The sequence below is a fragment of the Trichomycterus rosablanca genome, chromosome 8 (assembly GCF_030014385.1).
Source record: "Trichomycterus rosablanca isolate fTriRos1 chromosome 8, fTriRos1.hap1, whole genome shotgun sequence".
In the NCBI taxonomy this organism is placed as follows: domain Eukaryota; kingdom Metazoa; phylum Chordata; class Actinopteri; order Siluriformes; family Trichomycteridae; genus Trichomycterus; species Trichomycterus rosablanca.
The window spans coordinates 28,716,392-28,739,344 of NC_085995.1; the positions used below are offsets into that span (position 1 = coordinate 28,716,392).

Genomic DNA, 22,953 nt, shown 5'->3' on the forward strand with positions numbered 1-22,953 from the left:
GTGCTACCCACCAAGCCACCGTGCCGCCCCTCCAAAGTACAGAGCCTTTTAAACTGAGTTTATCAGTATACACAGATCCTTCAGATTTTTAACACATTAAAGACTTTTAAAGACATATGCGCATAAAAGCTTTTGATGTAGGACATGTTTTGTCTCTTATCTCGAGAATCAGTTATATGGCTGGTAATTTATTAGGTAATTAGAAAATAATAATAATAAAAACATGTACTATAACCCTATTATTATTATACCAGGTGGGGGGGTTGTCCGGGTCCTTTCTGTGTGGAGTTTGCATTTTCTCCCAGTGTCTGTGTGTGTTTCCTCCAGGGGATCCGGTTTCCTCCCACAGTCCAAAAACATGCAAGTGAGGTAAATTGGAGATACAAAATTGTCCATGATTGTGTTTGATTTGTGTAACAAGTAACTACTGTTTCTGTCATGAATGTAACCAAAGTGTGTAAAACATGATGTTAAAATTCTAATAAATAATAATAATTATTATTATTAATATGAACCACTGGCAACGTTCATTCTTGGATGTAGCACCAGTGCGGGTAAGTTACATTTTTACCTGTAGCTTGTAGCTAAGTTTGATACATTTCTTTTTCAGAAAGCTTTACTGTAACTTTACTGTAACTAATAATTTAGCTAACTACTTTAAAATCAGCTTGTCCAACACTGCTTACTTTCTTGCTCGTTTGCAATGAATTTTTACTTTTATTTCAATATTTTCATTACAAATCATACAGTCTGCATAACAGTTTAAGTAAAAAGTTGAAAGTATTATTATTTAACAACTAATCAGAAGCTAGAGTTAAATCAAAGTAAATTTGCTAGCCATAACAAATGCTAAGAAATACTGATGTTGATGTACACACTCCCCCTCCAACACGTGGCAAGGCGAGTTCATATGCGGATCAGCTTTGTGCACGAAGAGCCACACCCTGTCCACATTATTCCTCGACTCTGTGCAGCCAGCAGAGGTCGTAATTGCATCAGTTATGAGGTCCCTATCCGGCTCACACCCTGTATGAACAAACTGATCGTTGTTCATGTAGGCGCCCAGCCCAGCCAGATGGCAGAGCTGAGCTTCGAACCGATGAGTTTGAAATGTCAGCTCTGGTGTGCTAGTGTGTTTTACCACTGCACCACCTGAGTGGCAAAGATGGGGCATTTCGTTTAACGCAATAAAAATGAGAATCTGTTATTTATTTATTCTTTTAAACCTTTTAAACTGACAAAAATACAAAGAAAAAAATCCATCTAAGATAAGTTTGGGCCAAAAAGAAATTCAAAATAATAAACAAATCACATATTCTTGATTTTATTGCATTTTACAAGATGTCCGGATTGGAAATGGAGTTTGTATTTAATTTAGTGATCTGTATTCTGTACAGTGATCTCAGACTTTGAGATCACTATAGAAATGCTTTGGAAGTAAAAAAGACATGTTACTTACACTGATATCCTCCAGCTGCAGTGAGTTCAGTGTGTGATTGTTACGTCTCCAGATGATTGGCAGCCGCCTTTCTCCCACGATAGCACACGTCAGTACCACACTTTGACCCACTGTCACTGTGGTAATACTTAGCTTCTCCTCCTCAGCAAGGCTTAGCTGATACACATCTGAGAAAACAGTGAGTGGAATAGTTAGCAAGGGTAAATGTGTTTCAGCACGTCCTTGGTTCTTGAAGAATAGACGGCCAAAATGTTATTTATAAAAATGTTGCCTCTAATACCCAATGTAATTAATTACATTGATACGAACCGTTTACCATACAAACAAAGCAAAGCAACAGTTTGCGCCAAGGCTCGCGGTAAGCGAAGTGCAAAATGCTTTTCATGTGAATGCGCCCCAAAGGAGTATAATGTCGGTGGTTTTCAAATAAGATGTCCAACAAGCTTTCAGGTGTCCAACAAGCTAACTGTCAGTAACTGTCTAGATACTTTGGCTGTTTAGTGTTTAAACAAATATTAGCCATGCTTTGTGGATTTGTTATCTGTATGCTTTTTGAAAGCTAATGATAGAACTTAAACTTTCTGAAGCCTGTGATTACGCAGCACATGCAGTTGTTAAATTGATATCTACACTACTAACTTTCACTATGTTTCCTTACTCATTAGCAACAATTACAACGTAGCACAAACATCAGACACCAAATATTAGCTCAATGATTACATTAAATGATAACATTTAAAATAAGTGAAAGTGTAAGTCAAACATCTGGATGAAATATTCCATAGATTTTTTCCCATGAATTTTGAACCCATTGTCATATCTCAACTCATTCATAATGTAATCATCTCTCCAGCAGTGTGTTCTTGTATTGACATAAATTAGCTTTGTATAAGTATGTGCTTTGCGTGAACGTCTGCACCAATGAACCTAAAGTAATTTAGTAATCAAGCGCTTGCTTCATTTGCTGTTATTGAATTGCTGAGGCAAGAGGCCACACTTGTCTGGGTCTGCACCCTTGTAGAAATGTACATCATAATAGGGAATAATTAACACAGTCAATTTCAGCAAACATTAATCAACAATCAGTGAAAACAAGCAAAACAAAAACACAGATTCCACATTCTGTATAAGTCACAGTCACATTCTATATAAAGATCTATTCAGTAAATGAATAAACACACATATACAGGAACATATCACACTCACTATATAGAGTGTATATGATGGAAGGCCTTATTGCCTGGCTATAGAAAATGTTATATATATGGCTACACGCTCAATCAATTTTTTTCTTCTTTTGATGGCATTAAAAAAGTTGGTACAATGCTGGGAAAAATGCGTCAGGGGGTGAATATATATACAGTGGGGTCAAAAAGTATTTAGTCAGCCACTGATTGTGCAGGTTCTCCTACTTAGAAAGATGAGAGAGGTCTGTAATTTTCATCATAGGTACACTTCAAAATTCAGGAAATCACATTGTAGGATTTTTAAATAATTTATTTGTAAATTATGGTGGAAAATAAGTATTTGGTCAATAACAAACAAGCAAGATTTCTGGCTCTCACAGACCTGTAACTTCTTCTTTAAGAAGCTCTTCTGTCCTCCACTCGTTACCTGTATTAATGGCACCTGTTTGACATCGTTATCTGTATAAAAGACACCTGTCCACAGCCTCAAACAGTCAGACTCCAAACTCAACCATGGCCAAGACCAAAGAGCTGTCGAAGGACACCAGGAAGAAAATAGTAGACCTGCACCAGGCTGGGAAGAGTGAATCTACAATAGGCAAGCAGGTTGGTGTGAATAAATCAACTGTGGGAGCAATTGTAAGAAAATGGAAGACATACAAGACCATTGATAATCTCCTTTGGGGTCAAGATCTCATCCCGTGGGGTCAAAATGATCATGAGAACGGTGAGCAAATATCCCAGAACTACACGGAGGGACCTGATGAATGACCTGCAGAGAGCTGGGACCAAAGTAACAAAGGCTACCATCAGTAACACACTACGCCGAGAGGGACTCAAATCCTGCAGTGCCAGGCGTGTCCCCCTGCTTAAGCCAGTACATGTCCAGGCCCGTCTGAAGTTTGCCAGAGAGCATATGGATGATCCAGAAGAGGATTGGGAGAATATCATGTGGTCAGATGAAACCAAAATTTAACTTTTTGGTAAAAACTCAACTCGTCGTGTTTGGAGGAAGAAGAAGAACCCAAGAACACCATACCTACTGTGAAGCATGGGGGTGGAAACATCATGCTTTGGGGCTGTTTTTCTGCAAAGGGGACAGGACGACTGATCCGTGTTAAGGGAAGAATGAACGGGGCCATGTATCGTGAGATTTTAAGCCAAAACCTCCTTCCATCAGTGAGAGCATTTAAGATGGAACGTGGCTGGGTCTTCCAGCATGACAATGATCCCAAACACACCGCTCGGGCATCAAAGGAGTGGCTCCGTAAAAAGCATTTCAAGGTCCTGGAGTGGCCTAGCCAGTCTCCAGACCTCAACCCCACAGAAAATTTGTGGAGTCCGTGTTGCCCAGCGACAGCCCCAAAACATCACTGCTCTAGAGGAGATCTGCATGAAGGAATGGGCCAAAATACCAGCTACAGTGTGTGCAAACCTGGTGAAGACTTACAGGAAACATTTGACCTCTGTCATTGCCAACAAAGGTTATGTTACAAAGTATTGAGTTGAACTTTTGTTATTGACCAACTACTTATTTTCCACCATAATTTACAAATAAATTCTTTAAAAATTTTTTTTCCTCATTTTGTCTCTCATAGTTGAAGTGTACCTATGATGAAAATTACAGACCTCTCTCATCTTTCTAAGTAGGAGAACCTGCACAATCAGTGGCTGACTAAATACTTTTTGACCCCACTGTAAAAGTGATGTGTTTTGTTTTTGAAATCCTTAATAAATAAAGTTTAAAAAAAAGTGCAGAAACTTTTTGAAAAATAGCTCTTTTGAAGCTCCCAAAAAAAACCCATACAGAAAGGACCTTCTTGCTGTGAGGCAACAGTGATACCCACTGAGCCACTCGTTATGAAACAGATGATCTTTGTCACATTGACCAAATAAGAAATATACCTTCTATTAATGACACTGAGAAATTAATCAAGGTTAAGTGATATTTTTGACTGGATGCTCTGGTAGATCCTAATCAAGCTTCCAAGCTAATTGTTCCTTTCAAGTTTTCTTCCCAGTTCATATATATATACAGTGTATCACAAAAGTGAGTACACCCCTCACATTTCTGCAAATATTTCATTATATCTTTTCATGGGACAACACTATAGACATGAAACTTGGATATAACTTAGAGTAGTCAGTGTACAACTTGTATAGCAGTGTAGATTTACTGTCTTCTGAAAATAACTCAACACACAGCCATTAATGTCTAAATAGCTGGCAACATAAGTGAGTACACCCCACAGTGAACATGTCCAAATTGTGCCCAAATGTGTCGTTGTCCCTCCCTGGTGTCATGTGTCAAGGTCCCAGGTGTAAATGGGGAGCAGGGCTGTTAAATTTGGTGTTTTGGGTACAATTCTCTCATACTGGCCACTGGATATTCAACATGGCACCTCATGGCAAAGAACTCTCTGAGGATGTGAGAAATAGAATTGTTGCTCTCCACAAAGATGGCCTGGGCTACAAGAAGATTGCTAACACCCTGAAACTGAGCTACAGCATGGTGGCCAAGGTCATACAGCGGTTTTCCAGGACAGGTTCCACTCGGAACAGGCTTCGCCAGGGTCGACCAAAGAAGTTGAGTCCACGTGTTCGGCGTCATATCCAGAGGTCGGCTTTAAAAAATAGACACGAGTGCTGCCAGCATTGCTGCAGAGGTTGAAGACGTGGGAGGTCAGCCTGTCAGTGCTCAGACCATACGCCGCACACTGCATCAACTCGGTCTGCATGGTCGTCATCCCAGAAGGAAGCTGACGCACAAGAAAGCCAGCAAACAGTTTGCTGAAGACAAGCAGTCCAAGAACATGGATTACTGGAATGCCCTGTGGTCTGACGAGACCAAGATAAACTTGTTTGGCTCAGATGGTGTCCAGCATGTGTGGCGGCGCCCTGGTGAGAAGTACCAAGACAACTGTATCTTGCCTACAGTCAAGCATGGTGGTGGTAGCATCATGGTCTTGGGCTGCATGAGTGTTGCTGGCACTGGGGAGCTGCAGTTCATTGAGGGAAACATGAATTCCAACATGTACTGTGACATTCTGAAACAGAGCATGATCCCCTCCCTTCGAAAACTGGGCCTCATGGCAGTTTTCCAACAGGATAACGACCCCAAACACAACCTCCAAGATGACAACTGCCTTGCTGAGGAAGCTGAAGGTAAAGGTGATGGACTAAACCCAATTGAGCATCTGTGGCGCATCCTCAAGTGGAAGGTGGAGGAGTTCAAGGTGTCTAACATCCACCAGCTCCGTGATGTCATCATGGAGGAGTGGAAGAGGATTCCAGTAGCAACCTGTGCAGCTCTGGTGAATTCCATGCCCAGGAGGGTTAAGGCAGTGCTGGATAATAATGGTGGTCACACAAAATATTGACACTTTGGGCACAATTTGGACATGTTCACTGTGGGGTGTACTCACTTATGTTGCCAGCTATTTAGACATTAATGGCTGTGTGTTGAGTTATTTTCAGAAGACAGTAAATCTACACTGCTATACAAGTTGTACACTGACTACTCTAAGTTATATCCAAGTTTTATTTATATAGTGTTGTCCCATGAAAAGATATAATAAAATATTTGCAGAAATGTGAGGGGTGTACTCACTTTTGTGATACACTGTATATATATATACTGTATATATATATATATATATATATATACCGCTGACTGTAGTCCATCTGTTTCTCTGCTTGCCTGCTTTCACCCTGTTCTTCAATGGTCAGGACCACCACAGAGCAGGTATTATTTAGGTGGTGGATGATTCTCAGCACTGCAGTAACACTGACATGGTGGTGGTGTGTTAGTGTGTTTTGTGTTGGTATGAGTGGATCAGACACAGCAGCGCTGCTGGAGTTTTTAAATACCGTGTCCACTCACTGTCCACTCTATTAGACACTCCGACCTATTTGGTCCACCTTGTAGATGTAAAGTCAGAGACGATCGCTCATCTATTGCTGCTGTTTGAGTTGGTCATGTTCTAGACCTTCATCAGTGGTCATAGGACGCTGCCCACGGGGCGCTGTTGGTTGGATGTTTTTGGTTGGTGGACAATTCCAGAGGTGTTTAAAAAACTCCATCAGTGCTGCTGTGTCTTATCCACTCATACCAGCACAACACACACTAACACACCACCACCATGTCAGTGTCACTGCAGTGCAGAGAATCATCCACCACCCAAATAATACCTACTCTGTGGTGGTCCTGTAGGGGTCCTGACCATTGAAGAACAGCATGAAAGGGGGGTAACAAAGCATGCAGAGTAACATATGGACTACAGTCAGTAATTGTAGAACAACAAAGTGCTTGTGTATGGTAAGTGGAGCTGATAAAATGGACAGTGAGTGTAGAAACAAGGAGGTGGTTTTAATGTTATGGTTGATTGGTGTATAACAATGGTGGTATTAAGTGATTTACCACTGAGCTGATTTTGGACCCAAGTGCAGTGGCTGAAAAGAATCAGAACAAAGGAAGCCAAAACAACTGTCACACAAACTGTATGATTTACAAAAGAACAAAAAAACAAAAGCGGAATAATATTTTTAACCACCCACATCAAGAGTGAGTGCTCTGCAGCATTCACTAACTTGAATCTCAGAACATTGAGGAGCTGAGCAGCTAAAGTAAAGAAACAGAAGTAAAGAACCTTTTGGGAAAAACCAAAACAGCTAATTAAAGCTGAAAAGTCGAGAATTTTCTTTAAACGCTACACCAGCTGGGTCATGCACAACGCACCCAGTACCACTTTGAGCAAACCACGCTTTTTTGTAGCACTGAGCTCAAGTGTGGCGAATTATTTTTAAAGAGCGCAGCAGCACCTGGGAAATGTAATTTTTCCTTTTACTGGAGGAATTGATTGCAGGTTGACCCACGACCACTGTAAAAAAGGTGATGTACAAGTAAATTTGACCTGACCTCCCCCTTTTAAATATGGACTGTATTATGGGTAAGACTAAAGCCTCTGTTCTGCTAATTATTTTTCCAAGGTTATTAAGAATGCAAGCTCATAAATACACAGGCTCATAGCACTATATTAGGGACTGAAATGTAACAGTACTATATGTTAGTGGAACTGGGTTGATGTAACAGGTGACCTAAGAAAATACCATTAAGACTTGTTTACTACCATAGCTGTAGCTTAATAAACAACTTCATCTAAGTTTCAATGACTTTTAATTGTAGCTAACAATGTCAAAATGTATTTGCAGTTCTGACTTTCCACCAGACTCAGGGATGCTGTATTTCTTTTTTTACCTGTTTTCCTGAATTAAACCTACAATACAAACCAGACCTGCACTCACAAGGACATTATTATAAAACCATTGAAAAAGCAAGCACATACACACACATCAGTAATTAGTTTAGTTATTTAGTTATTCATTTAGTGTTAACTTTTTTGTCTCTGTAGGATGTATAGTGCTTTTAAATACAGTTTGTGAGGTAAAAAAAACACAAAGAGTCTTGTGTGTTCTTTAGTATGTGTTAAAGTTCTTCGCTGGGTCACTGCCAGTGTTAAGACCACCTGTCTAATATGCAGTTAAAACAGAAAAATAAAATAGATCTGACCTGCTAAAAAAATCTAAAGCAATCCTTTTGTATCTAGTACCAAGACATTTTCAACACATCCTTCAGTTTCTGTACATTGCAAAGTGGATTCTCCTAGAGTGCATCTTGGGGCCATCTCTTCTGCAAATAAACAATAGGCATATTCCCTGGGAGTCCACATGATCTAGAAAAAACAGGATTTTTCAGCCATGTTCCAATGTGCCATTATCCAGTTCCAACACATGCATGCCCATTTTAGGTGCCTTTGTCTGGCCTGTGACTAGGCAGCCCCATAATCAGAAAGGTTTGATGTGTTTTGCCACATTCACTTCATTATCAGTATTACAATTATCTGCATTTCGAGCCCTCCTATTTGTAGCAGGGTGGTGAGCGCCTCACCTTGGAGGCACCAGGTGAATCCCAGCACTTATGTTGCAATAAAACATAAAAGGACTATCCAGACTGCTATCACAACACGAAAGTTGAAAACTGTCATGGTATAAATGCATCAGTGCTCACAGCATGGGTGATTTGCATCTGTGTGATGGTACCACTGACGCAGAGATGTATATTGGGATTTTAGAGCAACATATGCTGCCATAAAGGCAATGTCTTTTCCCAGGAAATCCATGGTTATTTTAGCAAGACACTGCACCTGCTACAGTATTGTGGCTTTGTAGACACTGAGTGGGTGTGACTGGCTCACTATGCACCAAAAAGAAGAAAATCAGACAACAGTGGTCACTGATTATTGACCAGCTGACATCTTTTATGAATCAAGTCAAGTCAAATGGGTGCCAGTGATAGCTCAGTGGTTAAGGTACTGAACTAGTAAACAGAAGGTTGCCGGTTCAAGCCCCGCCACCACCAAGTTGCCACTGTTGGGTCCCTGAGCAAGGCCCTTAACCCTCAATTGCTCATCGTGTTCTGCTCATTGTGTAAGTCGCTTTGGATAAAAGCGTCTGCTAAATGCTGAAAATGTAAATGTATTTGTATAGCGCTTTTTGCAATGGACATTGTGTCAAAGCAACTTTACAGAATCTAGGACCGATAGACCAAAAATCCCTGTTGAGCAAGCCAAGGGTGACAGTGGCAAGGAAACCTATCCTCTGTGGGTGGCATGGAGAATAAATTGACTACTAGCAAAACAATGTGTGTTACAGGCATTATATTCTAAATTTGTTATATTTCCCAAATAATACAAACAAGCTTCAGTGTCAGAGAGAGAGAGAGAGAGAGAGAGAGAGAGAGAGAGAGAGAGAGAGAGAGAGAGAGAGAGAGAGAGAGAGAGAGAGAGAGAGAGAGAGAGAGAGAGAGAGAGAGAGAGAGAGAGAGAGAGAGAGAGAGAGAGAGAGAGAGAGAGAGAGACTTTATAATCATGAGCTTACCATTGGGCACACAATAAAGGATTATCAGGAGCACAAATGTATATCAGTAATTTCTAAATGTTAAGATAGTAAAATTTCCCAAGCCTGAGACAAGCTTCTTTCCCCATGACGTGCAATTTCTTCACTGCACCAGCAAATACATTAGCTGGTTATGTTTAATTAATAAATGACTGTCATCTAATCTGCAGGAAGATCCCTAATGATCAGATCAGTAACAGAGCAGTAAGCCAAAATGATTGAAGGACCAATGGGAGAGGAGAGAGTTTGTGAGTGGAGAGTCAATAATAAGAGAGGAAGGAAAACAGTGTAGGAATCGTGGGAGGAAAGGTTTAAGTTGACGGACAATATGAGTTAAGATATGGTGTAAGTAGAGGTCAGTAGGTGTTGGGAGGTAAAGTGGGATGTGAGCACAGGGCCAGTGAGAGTGGAAAAGATGTTCTGTTAATGTAAGTAGAGGGTTAATAACAGACAAGGACAATCAAAGAAGGACTTCAGTGGAGGACCACTGGGAGAGGAGAGTGAAAGGAGAATGTAATGAGAACTATACTGAAGAAAGATTAACATGAAAGGATGATGTAAGGGTAGGAACTTTGACAGAAGTGACCATGAAATAACGATGTGAGTAGATCATTATAAGAAGAGGTCCATGAACAAAAAAAAAAAAAATAAAGGTATTGAAGGACTGTAAAAGACAAATGTGACCAATTAGAGTAAAGGAGAACTATATTAGGAGCTACATTGATCAGCCATGACATTAAAACCACCTCCTTGTTTCTATACTCACTGTCCATTTTATCAGCTCCACTTACCATATAGAAGCACTTCGTAGTTCTACAATTACTGACCGTAGTCCATCTATTTCTCTGCATGCTTTGTTAGCCCACTTTCATGCTGTTCTTCAATGGTCAGGACCCCCACAGGACCACCACAGAGCAGGTATTATTTGGGTGGTGGATCATTCTCAGCACTGCAGTGACACTGACATGGTGGTGGTGTGTTAGTGTGTGTTGTGCTGGTATAAATGGATAAGACACAGCAGCGCTGATGGAGTTTTTAAACACCTCACTACAGTCACTGCTGGACTAAGAATAGTCCACCAACCAAAAATATCCAGCCAACAGCGCCCCGTGGGCAGCGTCCTGTGACCACTGATGAAGGTCTAGAAGATGACCAACTCAACTCAAACAGCAGCAATAGATGAGCGATCGTCTCTAACTTTAAATCTACAAGATGGACCAACTAGGTAGGAGTGTCTAATAGAGTGGACAGTGAGTGGACACGGTATTTAAAAACTCCAGCAGCACTGCTGTGTCTGATCCACTCATACCAGCACAATACACACTAACACACCACCACCATGCCAGTGTCACTGCAGTGCTGAGAATGACCCACCACCCAAATAATACCTGCTCTGTAGTGGTCCTGATGATCCATAGGGTCATGGTAGAGACAAGTTTGATGTGGAAAAATCTGCCTGCACAGAGCCCTCTGTTAAAGCTTCCAATCCTAAGCGGTGTTGTCGTCCAGTCAGGCATCTACATACAGACATGATTGGCTATGTCGTTGTGGGCGTTGTGGGTCTGTGATGAATTGCTGTCCAGTTCTGGGTGTGTTACTGGATTGCACCCAATGATTCTGGGAAACCAGATCCACTACGGACCTGATCTGGATAAAGCGATGTTAAAACATGCAAATGAAATAAAATAAATGACAGTTAACAGACTGGCTATCCAGGCTGATAAGCTAACTAGCTTCAGCCATAAAAGCTTTTAGCCAATTCCAATATCAGACAACTGGGGAGGCATTATTATCGGCTTCATTATCAGAAGGTTGATTTGCATTAGCATATTTAGCATCTATAAACATATTTCCTACATTTACATTGTCTTATTTGATTGCAAAAAGTATGAACCCAATATATTTTATGTTTGTCATTAGCTTAGGCTTGCATCCTTGCCACCAGTATTTTTGAATAGTTTAATGATATTATGCACTGTAGAGAGAGAAATGTGCAATTCCCTTCCAATCTTTCTTTGAGGTACATATAATTTGTAACTTTGAGATACATTCAATAATTTTCTCATGCATTTGTTGACATGACTTCCCTCATATTTGCTATTCAAAGCCGAAGCCCTCAATGTGTACTGCTTTTGTACCAAATCATAAATACTGTACATTGTTGACATCACCTGTTTGAAATCTCATCATTATTTAATTTATAAAATTAGGTTTATACTGTCTGCAATGACATAAAAGTCAAGGTAAATGTAAGAAACACTGCATTTTTAATTAGCATTTTTCAAACTGTCCCAACTTTTTTTGATTTGGAGCTATATTAATATCTTTATAATATCTCAAAGCTGGTTTAGGAGGACAAAAAAGAAAACTAAAACAAACAAGCAAAAAAAAGTTGGCCAGATCCAATCAGTGTGAGTGACTGGTGCAAAAAACGGCTGATTTTACAGACTGTACAACTGCTCCACTGATCTCTTCTGCGCCTCCCCAACAAGCCGCTAGAGACTCAGAGGATTAGCATGCAAGCCCGGTACATAATGTTGTTATAAACCCCAGCTGTATTGAGCAAACAATCTTGACATCTATTACAAGTTAAAGTGACTGTTTTATTTTTTCTTTCTACAGTGTAAGTGGGTTCTTATTAAACAAACAGTACAAGGATGGATTGGCTGTCCAGGTTATTCCTGCCTTGACCAGCAGAAACCCTAACCAGGATAAGGCATTTGATGAAAATGAAATAAAAATTGTGAAGTTGAAAATATACAACACTTAATAAGAAGTTGCAACAGCATGAAAAAAACACCTTTTACTAGTAGTAGCAGTAGTATTTGTAGTAGTCTTTGTAGTAGTGGAATCAGAGGTAGGAATTAGTAGAAGTCGCAGTAATAGTAGTAGGAGTAAAAGTGGGAAAGTAATAGCAGTGACATTATTAGTAGTATTAGAAGTAGTAACAGTGGTAGAAATAGTATTAATTGTAATGGTAGCAGTAGTCGTAGTGGTAGAAGTAGAAATGATAGTGGTAGTTGTAGTAGTAATTGTAGTTTTGTTAGGAGTCATGGTAGTGATATTAGTAAAAAGTTGTTAGTAAAAATAACAAGTTTATTACATTAAGTTGTGATAAAATAAGTAGAAGTACTGGTGTTAGTTGCAGTCATATTGTTGTCATTATTAATAGTACTAGTAATACAAGTGGTAGGAAGTAGCAGAGATAGTAATGTCACTGATAATAGTACTTGTTGTAAAAGTAGTAATTACAGTAGTAGTTGAAAAAGTAGTAATGTCAGCAGTAGCACTAGTAGAAGTAGTAATGTTAGTGGTAATATTAATACTTCTTGTTGTGAAAGTAGTAATGGCAGTAGTAGTTGCAGAAGTAGTACTGTTAGCAGTAGCATTAGTAGAGGTAGTAATGTTAGTGGTAATATAAGTACTTGTAAAAGTAGTAATCACAGTAGTAGTTGCAAATGTAGTAATGTTAGCATTAGTAGAAGTAGTAATGTTAGTGGTAGTATTAGGAAAAGTAGTAATGTTAGTGGTAGAATTAGTGGTAGTATTAGGAGAAGTAGTAATGTTAGTGGTAGTATTAGGAAAAGTAGTAATGTTAGTGGTAGTATTAGGAGAAGTAGTAATATTAGTGGTAGTATTAGGAGAAGTAGTAATATTAGTGGTAGTATTAGGAAAAGTAGTAATGTTAGTGGTAGTATTAGGAAAAGTAGTAATGTTAGTGGTAGTATTAGGAGAAGTAGTAATATTAGTGGAAGTATTAGGAGAAGTAGTAATATTAGTGGTAGTATTAGGAGAAGTAGTAATATTAGTGGTAGTATTAGGAGAAGTAGTAATGTTAGTGGTAGTATTAGTACTTGTAAAAGTAGTAATTACAGTAGTAGTTGCAAATGTAGTAATGTTAGCATTAGTAGAAGTAGTAATGTTAATGGTAATATAAGTACTTGTAAAAGAAGTAATCACAGTAGTAGTTGCAAATGTAGTAATGTTAGCATTAGTAGAAGTAGTAATGTTAGTGGTAGTATTAGGAAAAATAGTAATGTTAGTGGTAGTATTAGGAAAAGTAGTAATGTTAGTGGTAGTATTAGGAAAAGTAGTAATGTTAGTGGTAGTATTAGGAGAAGTAGTAATATTAGTGGTAGTATTAGGAGAAGTAGTAATGTTAGTGGTAGTATTAGTACTTGTAAAAGTAGTAATCACAGTAGTAGTTGCAAATGTAGTAATGTTAGCATTAGTAGAAGTAGTAATGTTAGTGGTAATATAAGTACTTGCAAAAGAAGTAATCACAGTAGTAGTTGCAAATGTAGTAATGTTAGCATTAGTAGAAGTAGTAATGTTAGTGGTAATATACTGTAAGTACTTGTAAAAGAAGTAATCACAGTAGTAGTTGCAAATGTAGTAATGTTAGCATTAGTAGAAGTAGTAATGTTAGTGGTAGTATTAGGAAAAATAGTAATGTTAGTGGTAGTATTAGGAAAAGTAGTAATGTTAGTGGTAGTATTAGGAGAAGTAGTAATATTAGTGGTAGTATTAGGAGAAGTAGTAATGTTAGTGGTAGTATTTAGGAAAAGTAGTAATATTAGTGGTAGTATTAGGAAAAGTAGTAATATTAGTGGTAGTATTAGGAAAAGTAGTAATGTTAGTGGTAGTATTAGTAGAAGTAGTAATGTTAGTGGCAATATTAGTACTTGTTATAAAAGTAGTAATGACAGTAATCATAATGTAATTATAATCATAGTAATGACAGGTGCAGAAGTAGTAGGAGTAGCAATGTTAGTGGTAGTTAGTAGTACTTGTATAAGTAGTTATAGAAATATTTAAGGTAGGTGTGATATCTGAAGAATTAGTAGTTAGTTGAAGTAGTAATGGCAGTAATAGGTGCAGAAGTAGTAAAAGTAGCAATGTTAGTGGTAGTTAGTAGTACTTGTATAAGTAGTTGTACAAATATTTATGGTAGGTGCGGTATCAGAAGAATTAGTAATTAGTTGCAGTAATTGTTGTAAAAGTAGTAATGGTAGTACTAAGTATAGTAGTGGTAATAGTAATAGTGGTAATAGTAATAGTAGTGGTAGTATTAATAGTAAAATTTTAATTTGTACTAGCAAAATCTCTGTAAACTGGCACTTTCTATGGCGTCATGGTCTATCACCCTCTTACAAAGAGCTGCAATCTATAGATCCAACCCTGCTTTACTCAAAACAATACAGAGTGCATCATTCAAATCAACACCACCTTAATCCTTTCACTTACATAAACCTGGCCTAATCAATCAGCTCTGCCTATTTACCCAGATGTTTATTTCATCTCCACATCACTCTGTCAGCCCAGATTAAATGCTAAATAAATAAAACAATGTGACCTGTTTGCATGCATCTCTGGCTGAAGAAAAACTAATCCCTGTCAGAAAGAAAAATGAGCATCTTCTCTAACATAGTATGTTATGCCATATAAATGGCATAATTAAAATGCAATTAAGTCCAGACCAAGTTTTACAGCCCACCACTGGGAAAACTAATTGTAGAAAGATGAATTTTGCTGTATGTATGGAGGGGGGTGAAGGCTGAAATATTCATTAGCCTAACAACAAACAATGCAGCTACAGCTTGAATATTTAACAAAACTAAACAAAATGTTATTAGCTCAGACAGCACCTCTTTATTATGCAAACAATGAATGCAGATAAAGTCATCCTCACAGAAATATCTATCTATCTAGTTTTAATCAGTACAATTACAGATTTTTTTGTGCTGTGTATAAAATGTTGCTGCCCACCTGTTTGCTGAAAAAGAACCAAATGCTAACTCTTGTTTACCTCTAATTTTATAAAAGAAATGTAACTGATTACAACAGGCTCTATTCAGGGTTTGGCCACTCAAGTCTATACGTTTACAGATATAGAGGGGGAACTTATTCATCTCCAAATGAATGCCACATAGCCCCGTGATTGTTTTCTTGTGTCTTGATGGTCAAATACCTGCCTGCAAATAGCATCTTATATAGCTAGTTGTCATGTGTTTCACAAGGGCTCCCTTACTTTACTCTCCGACATGAAAGTAGTAAAATGTATCTTTTTACTGCTACTATTGGTACATTTTATACCCACAGTGTATTTTTATAGAAGAAAAGCATTGCAAGTCATGTAAGGTACAACTAAAATGATGTACACTAAAGGTACACAAGACGTTCCCCAAAAGGCTCCACACCACCATTATTTATAGATACATAGTATCATCAGTACATATTTTTGGTTGTGTACAAATGTGTTTAAGCTGTCCCCTTCGAAAGAAACCACTCCAATAAATTAATCAATAAATAAATAAATAAGTACGTATATAAATAAATACAATCTTCTATTCATTCTGAATTACATAATACAGTGGTACCTTGTAACTCAACGTCCCCTAAACTCAAAATCTTCAACGAGAAATTTGTACCCTTAAACTCGACGTTTACCTTAAACTCACCGTGTTCAGCTTTTATGTATGTATATATATATATGTATATATATATATATATATATATATATATATATATATATATATATATATACACACAGTATATACACGGTGAGTTTAACCCTTGTATTATGTTGAGAAAAAAATACATTGATTATGTTGCGGGTCATTTTTACCCGTATTGTGTAAATCCACTCAACACAGTCAAAAATGAAGTTAAACCAATAAGAACTTTCTTTTAAATTATACAAACATTTAGAAGAAACGAGAAGAAGAGATATATAATTTCAACTCTATATTAAATAACTCAATTTCAATTTAAGAAGACACAAACTGAAAAGAACTGATTTAAATTTTTCCCTCTTCACAAACCCTTTTTTTTGGGTTTTCAATGTTCAACATTTTCAGTGTTCCCCACATGATGGACAGAATGTGATTGTGTGCTTTCTGCAGATGTATTCCTTACACCTCACACAGCAGGTACTTGTTTTACTGTCATCTCGGGAGGGACAGACTTGACATCTTTTGCGTTTCTTTGCACCTATATCCAAAGGATCCATTGTTGGTTGGTCAGATGCCCTGCCCTGGACTTTTGCGATGACAGCTGCAGCTGCTGGGGATCGAGCTGGCCTGGCCCGGTTCTGGATCTTGGGAGTGACGAGTACTTTGCCAGGAAAAGTCGACGTCGGTACAGTTTGCTGGCATTCCACTGCTGGTTGATCTCAATCCACAGCACATAGGCATTGTAAGCAGACACGTCCACAATGTTGTAGAAAACCACCAAGGGCCAACGGGCAGTCTTGCGCTGGCAGCTATATGTTGCTATGACTTTGTCAAGATTGTCAACTCCTCCTTTGGTGGAGTTGTAATCCAGGATCATTTGTGGCTTCATGTCCTCTCTCGTGCTCAGAGATGCATCTTTGTGCATTGTGCTCATCACAAGAACATTCTTGTTTGTCTTTGGGCAGTAAGAAACAAGTGTTGTTTTCTCTGTGAAAACAAATTTTGAGGAATGCAGAGGTCTTTCTTGCATCTTCAGAATCTCACTGGGAAGTTCTGGCTTATTTTTTCTGACTGTTCCCAACATAGTCAGCTTTCTCTCCTGAAGTTCATCTCCAAGACGGTAGGATGTAAAGAAGTTGTCACATGTGATGTTATGACCTTGCAGCCCTTCAGTCATCTCCAATACCACACGCATTCCCTGATTCTTTTCAGGTGCTCCTCCAGGTGGCTTTCCAGTATATACTTGCAGGTTCCATGCATAACTGGATTTTGCATCACAGGCTGCCCATATTTTAATGCCATATTTCGCAGGCTTGTTTGGCATATACTGTCGGAAAGGACAGCGTCCTCTGAATGGTACGAGGCGCTCATCCACAGTAACATGGGGGCCAGGATTATACAATAAAGGCAGGATTTCGACCCATTTATCCCAAACATCTCTGATCGCTGCAAGTTTGTCTCTCTCGCGACGACCAGCTCTGGTGTCACGATTGTCAAATCGGATCACACGAGAGATCATGTGAAACGTCTCCAAAGACATTGTTGCTCGGAAGATTGGCCTTCCATTCTCTTCATTCCATAAACTTGCAGTTGCTTCACCCTTTGACCTGTATACTCCAGCTAATACCAGAATTCCAATGTAAGCATACAAGTCAGTTGGATCCAGTGGCTTCCATTTTTCTTGAAAGACACGCCTCCCCTCCAAGTTGGTCATGTCGAGGATTATCTTCTCTATGGGTGGGGATATGAAGAGCTGAAATGCTGATTCAATATCATCAATTCTTGTGACAGCAAATCTTGTCGGACCAGGCGTCATTTTGATGACATTAGAAGATGACAATCTGCCTCGGCTTTGGTGTGGTGATGTTGACCATTTTATTTTACCATCTTTAGATGTCCATGCCCCCTCTGTGGATGACGATTGTTGCGTGTCTTGGTTTTCATCTGATGAAGGGACACCGGCAGACTCGTCCTCTGAATCCTCCTCATCGTGGGAAAATTGACAATCTGGATCATCAATAGCATTGTCCTCTGGCTCTGAAGGATCCTCCGTCTCTGAAATCTCTTCCTCCGTCTCTGAAATCTCTTCCTCTACATCACTATCCCAGTTCATAAGCTGCGATAAAACTTCTTCAGCTGTAAATTGTTTGGAGCTCATTTTGGTGTATTTCTCAAAGAAAGGGCATGGAAACAGTGACAATGACAGGGGAGATTAAGTCCCTCTTCCACACACACACACACACCTGGTTCTGAATGGCTATTCAGAGGCAGTCAAAATAAAAAATATCAAAGAGACATGTTTATTTTGGATTTGAACAGCTTGTTTTTGTCTGGGTCAAAATGACCCACAACATCATCTTTGTATACAAACTCTGTGCAGACACTCCACGACACATCAAAGTGTCCAGATTTTACACAGCAGTTCATGACCCTAGATGAGAAAAACTCATAAAATATCTTGAAAAAAAAGTAAGGATAACCTGCACTTTGGTCAACTCAAAAATTGAAATGGGTCAAATTGACCCGAAACATAATACAAGGGTTAAGGTAAACGTGGAGTTTAAGGGTACAATAGGGTATATAGGGTATATATATATATAAACAGGGTATACAGTATACAGGTCCTTCTCAAAAAATTAGCATATTGTGATAAAGTTCATTATTTTCCATAATGTAATGATAAAAATTAAACTTTCATATATTTTAGATTCATTGCACACCAACTGAAATATTTCAGGTCTTTTATTGTTTTAATACTGATGATTTTGGCATACAGCTCATGAAAACCCAAAATTCCTATCTCAAAAAATTAGCATATCATGAAAAGGTTCTCTAAACGAGCTATTAACCTAATCATCTGAATCAACGAATTAACTCTAAACACCTGCAAAAGATTCCTGAGGCTTTTAAAAACTCCCAGCCTGGTTCATTACTCAAAACTGCAATCATGGGTAAGACTGCTGACCTGACTGCTGTCCAGAAGGCCATCATTGACACCCTCAAGCAAGAGGGTAAGACACAGAAAGAAATTTCTGAACGAATAGGCTGTTCCCAGAGTGCTGTATCAAGGCACCTCAGTGGGAAGTCTGTGGGAAGGAAAAAGTGTGGCAGAAAACGCTGCACAACGAGAAGAGGTGACCGGACCCTGAGGAAGATTGTGGAGAAGGGCCGATTCCAGACCTTGGGGGACCTGCGGAAGCAGTGGACTGAGTCTGGAGTAGAAACATCCAGAGCCACCGTGCACAGGCGTGTGCAGGAAATGGGCTACAGGTGCCGCATTCCCAAGGTCAAGCCTCTTTTGAACCAGAAACAGCGGCAGAAGCGCCTGACCTGGGCTACAGAGAAGCAGCACTGGACTGTTGCTCAGTGGTCCAAAGTACTGTTTTCGGATGAAAGCAAATTTTGCATGTCATTCGGAAATCAAGGTGCCAGAGTCTGGAGGAAGACTGGGGAGAAGGAAATGCCAAAATGCCTGAAGTCCAGTGTCAAGTACCCACAGTCAGTGATGGTCTGGGGTGCCATGTCAGCTGCTGGTGTTGGTCCACTGTGTTTTATCAAGGGCAGGGTCAATGCAGCTAGCTATCAGGAGATTTTGGAGCACTTCATGCTTCCATCTGTTGAAAAGCTTTATGGAGATGAAGATTTCATTTTTCAGCACGACCTGGCACCTGCTCACAGTGCCAAAACCACTGGTGAATGGTTTACTGACCATGGTATTACTGTGCTCAATTGGCCTGCCAACTCTCCTGACCTGAACCCCATACAGAATCTGTGGGATATTGTGAAGAGAAAGTTGAGAGACACAAGACCCAACACTCTGGATGAGCTTAAGGCCGCTATCGAAGCATCCTGGGCCTCCATAACACCTCAGCAGTGCCACAGGCTGATTGCCTCCATGCCACGCCGCATTGAAGCAGTCATTTCTGCAAAAGGATTCCCGACCAAGTATTGAGTGCATAACTGAACATAATTATTTGAAGGTTGACTTTTTTTGTATTAAAAACACTTTTCTTTTATTGGTCGGATGAAATATGCTAATTTTTTTAGATAGGAATTTTGGGTTTTCATGAGCTGTATGCCAAAATCATCAGTATTAAAACAATAAAAGACCTGAAATATTTCAGTTGGTGTGCAATGAATCTAAAATATATGAAAGTTTAATTTTTATCATTACATTATGGAAAATAATGAACTTTATCACAATATGCTAATTTTTTTAGAAGGACCTGTATATAAACAGCCACTTTGTTTAGCACTTGTCTTGAGTGGTGCAGTAAAACGTCATCAAAGTGTGTATATGAGACGAATCTGCGTTTGTGTAAATTCAAATTTACTCTGAAAGCATCCACATGTATCAGTGTTTAGCTGGATTTTTCCTCCTGTTTCACTTTTAAACTTGTGTTATAGCTCGGGGTGCTAAGAAATTGTAAGAATCAGATTTTTTAAGAGAGTCTAAAACGCTTATCGTTAAAAAAAAAAAAGCTTAACGTGACTTAATGTATTAAAAGAATGACACATGAACACTAAACCTTTCTTAATTATTACTGCTCATAGGTTCTCTCCACTAATGAAATTTATCGCTCGTTGTTTTAGTACAATAAGTCACGTTAAGCTTTGTGTGTCGATACACTCTGTAGGAAATAACAGCACAGCCAGAGCAAAAGCTATTGTGTTAGGATTCTGTTTTCCCTGCGTCAGGGTTCCCGGTCCGTAGCTGAATACTCGATTGAGTTTTGGACCTTGGCTGCCGACTCTGGGTGGAACGAGGAGGCTCTTCGGGAGGCTTTCCAGAGGGGCCTCATCGATCCCCTGAGGGACGAGTTGGCGGTAAGGGAGGATAGTCCTGACCTTCACTCCCTGGTCGCTGTGGCGATCCGCCTGGACAACCGCCTCCGTGGCCGGCGCCGTGAAAAGACGACCAGACCCGGTCCTGTGTCTCATTTACCCCTTGTTCTGCCCAGTCCCCTGGAGCCCCCTGGTGGCTCTGTTTGTACCCCTTCATCCCTTACACCACAGCCTGAACCCATGCAGTTGGGGCGTGCCCGGCTAGCCCCCGAGGAGCGGGCTCAGCGCTTCAGGACCGGGCAATGTCTTTATTGCGGTCAGGCGGGCCATATTCTGCGGACGTGCCCTGCTCGGCCAAAAGAGGTGGCCCGTCAGTAGCCGTGGGGGTACTAGCGGGCAACTTTCAGCAACCCCCACCACCCAGGCAACTCCACCTCCGCATTCAGGCCACCCTTTGTTGGCACGGTTGTTCGGTCCCTCTCCAGGCCTTAGTAGACTCGGGTGCTGAAGACAACCTGCTCGATGAGGGGCTGGCGGCCCAGACAGGGTGCACCCTACAACCCCTGGATCCCCCAGTCACCGCGTGCGCCCTGGATGGGCAAATCATTGCACGGGTTACCCACCGCACTACGCCTTTAACCCTTGTCCTCTCGGGAAACCACCGGGAGACTCTCTCTTTTGCTGTTATCAAGGCCCCCCAGACCCCCCTAGTCCTGGGCTACCCTTGGTTGGCGCGCCACAATCCCCATATCGACTGGGCCCTAGGACGAGTGGTGGTTTGGAGCGATTTCTGTCATGCCAACTGTTTGGTCTCAGCCATTCCACAGCCTGGGGACAAGGCTCGCGCCATTCCTCCTGCAGTAACCACTGACCTATCCAACGTGCCCCTGGAGTACCATTACCTCCGTGAGGTTTTCCGGAAAGACCGTGCCCAGTCCCTACCCCCTCACCGACCCTATAATTGCGCCATTGATTTGCTGGCTGGCGCCCCACTGCCTACCAGTCGGCTGTACAACCTCTCTCGTGCCGAAAGGAGTGCGATGGAGAGCTACATTTCCGAGTCCCTCGCCGCCGGGATCATCCGCCCATCGTCCTCCCCCCTGGGGGCGGGGTTCTTCTTCGTGGAGAAAAAGGACAAGACCCTGCGGCCTTGTATTGATTATAGGGGTCTTAATCAAATCACCATTAAGAACCGTTACCCTCTGCCCCTGATTTCCTCTGCTTTTGAACCCCTGCAGGGGGCCACAGTGTTCACCAAGCTCGATCTACGCAACGCTTATCATCTGGTGCGGATCCGGGAGGGCGATGAGTGGAAGACAGCATTCAACACCCCTTTGGGCCACTTCGAGTACCTTGTGATGCCATTTGGGTTGTGCAATGCTCCTGGGGTATTTCAAGCTCTAGTGAACGACGTGCTCAGGGACTACCTCAACCGGTTTGTGTTTGTGTACATAGATGACATTCTAATCTTTTCCAGGTCTCAGGAAGAACACGGAGCACATGTCCGCCAAGTCCTCTCGCGGCTCTTGGAGAATAGACTATTCGTGAAGACGGAGAAGTGTGAGTTTCACGCTGACACTGTGGAATTCCTGGGGGTGATTCTCGAGAGTGGCCGGGTCAGGGCCGACCCCCACAAGATTTGTGCGGTGACCGAGTGGCCAACTCCCACCTCGCGCAAGGAGCTCCAACGTTTCCTCGGGTTCGCCAACTTCTATAGGCGGTTTATCCGCAATTACAGCCAGGTCGCGGCACCCATCACTCGCCTTACCTCCACCAAGATCCCCTTTACCTGGCCCCCAGAGGCCGAAGAAGCCTTCTCTCGGCTCAAGGCACTGTTTACATCTGCCCCCATTCTCATTCAACCGGACCCCGACGGGCAGTTTATTGTGGAGGTTGATGCGTCTGATACTGGGATAGGGGCAGTCCTATCCCAGCGGGCGGGGCCCGATAACCGTTTGCACCCCTGTGCCTTCTTCTCCCGTCGCCTATCCCCAGCCGAGACCAACTATGACGTCGGCGACCGTGAGCTGCTGGCTGTGAAACTGGCTTTGGAGGAGTGGAGGCACTGGCTGGAGGGGGCCGCTCAGCCCTTTGTTGTCTGGACGGATCATAA

At 40.9% G+C, this 22,953-nt stretch overlaps 1 protein-coding gene across 1 annotated transcript in view; it reads right to left on the reverse strand.

Moving 5' to 3' along the window:
* Positions 1 to 22,953, reverse strand: part of fstl5 (follistatin-like 5) — a 267,906-nt gene that overhangs the window by 82,522 nt on the left and 162,431 nt on the right. The window contains exon 7 of the mRNA XM_063000647.1: positions 1,460 to 1,626. Within this exon, the coding sequence (XP_062856717.1) occupies positions 1,460 to 1,626 (167 nt within the window). The remainder of the gene's footprint in view (positions 1 to 1,459; positions 1,627 to 22,953) is intronic.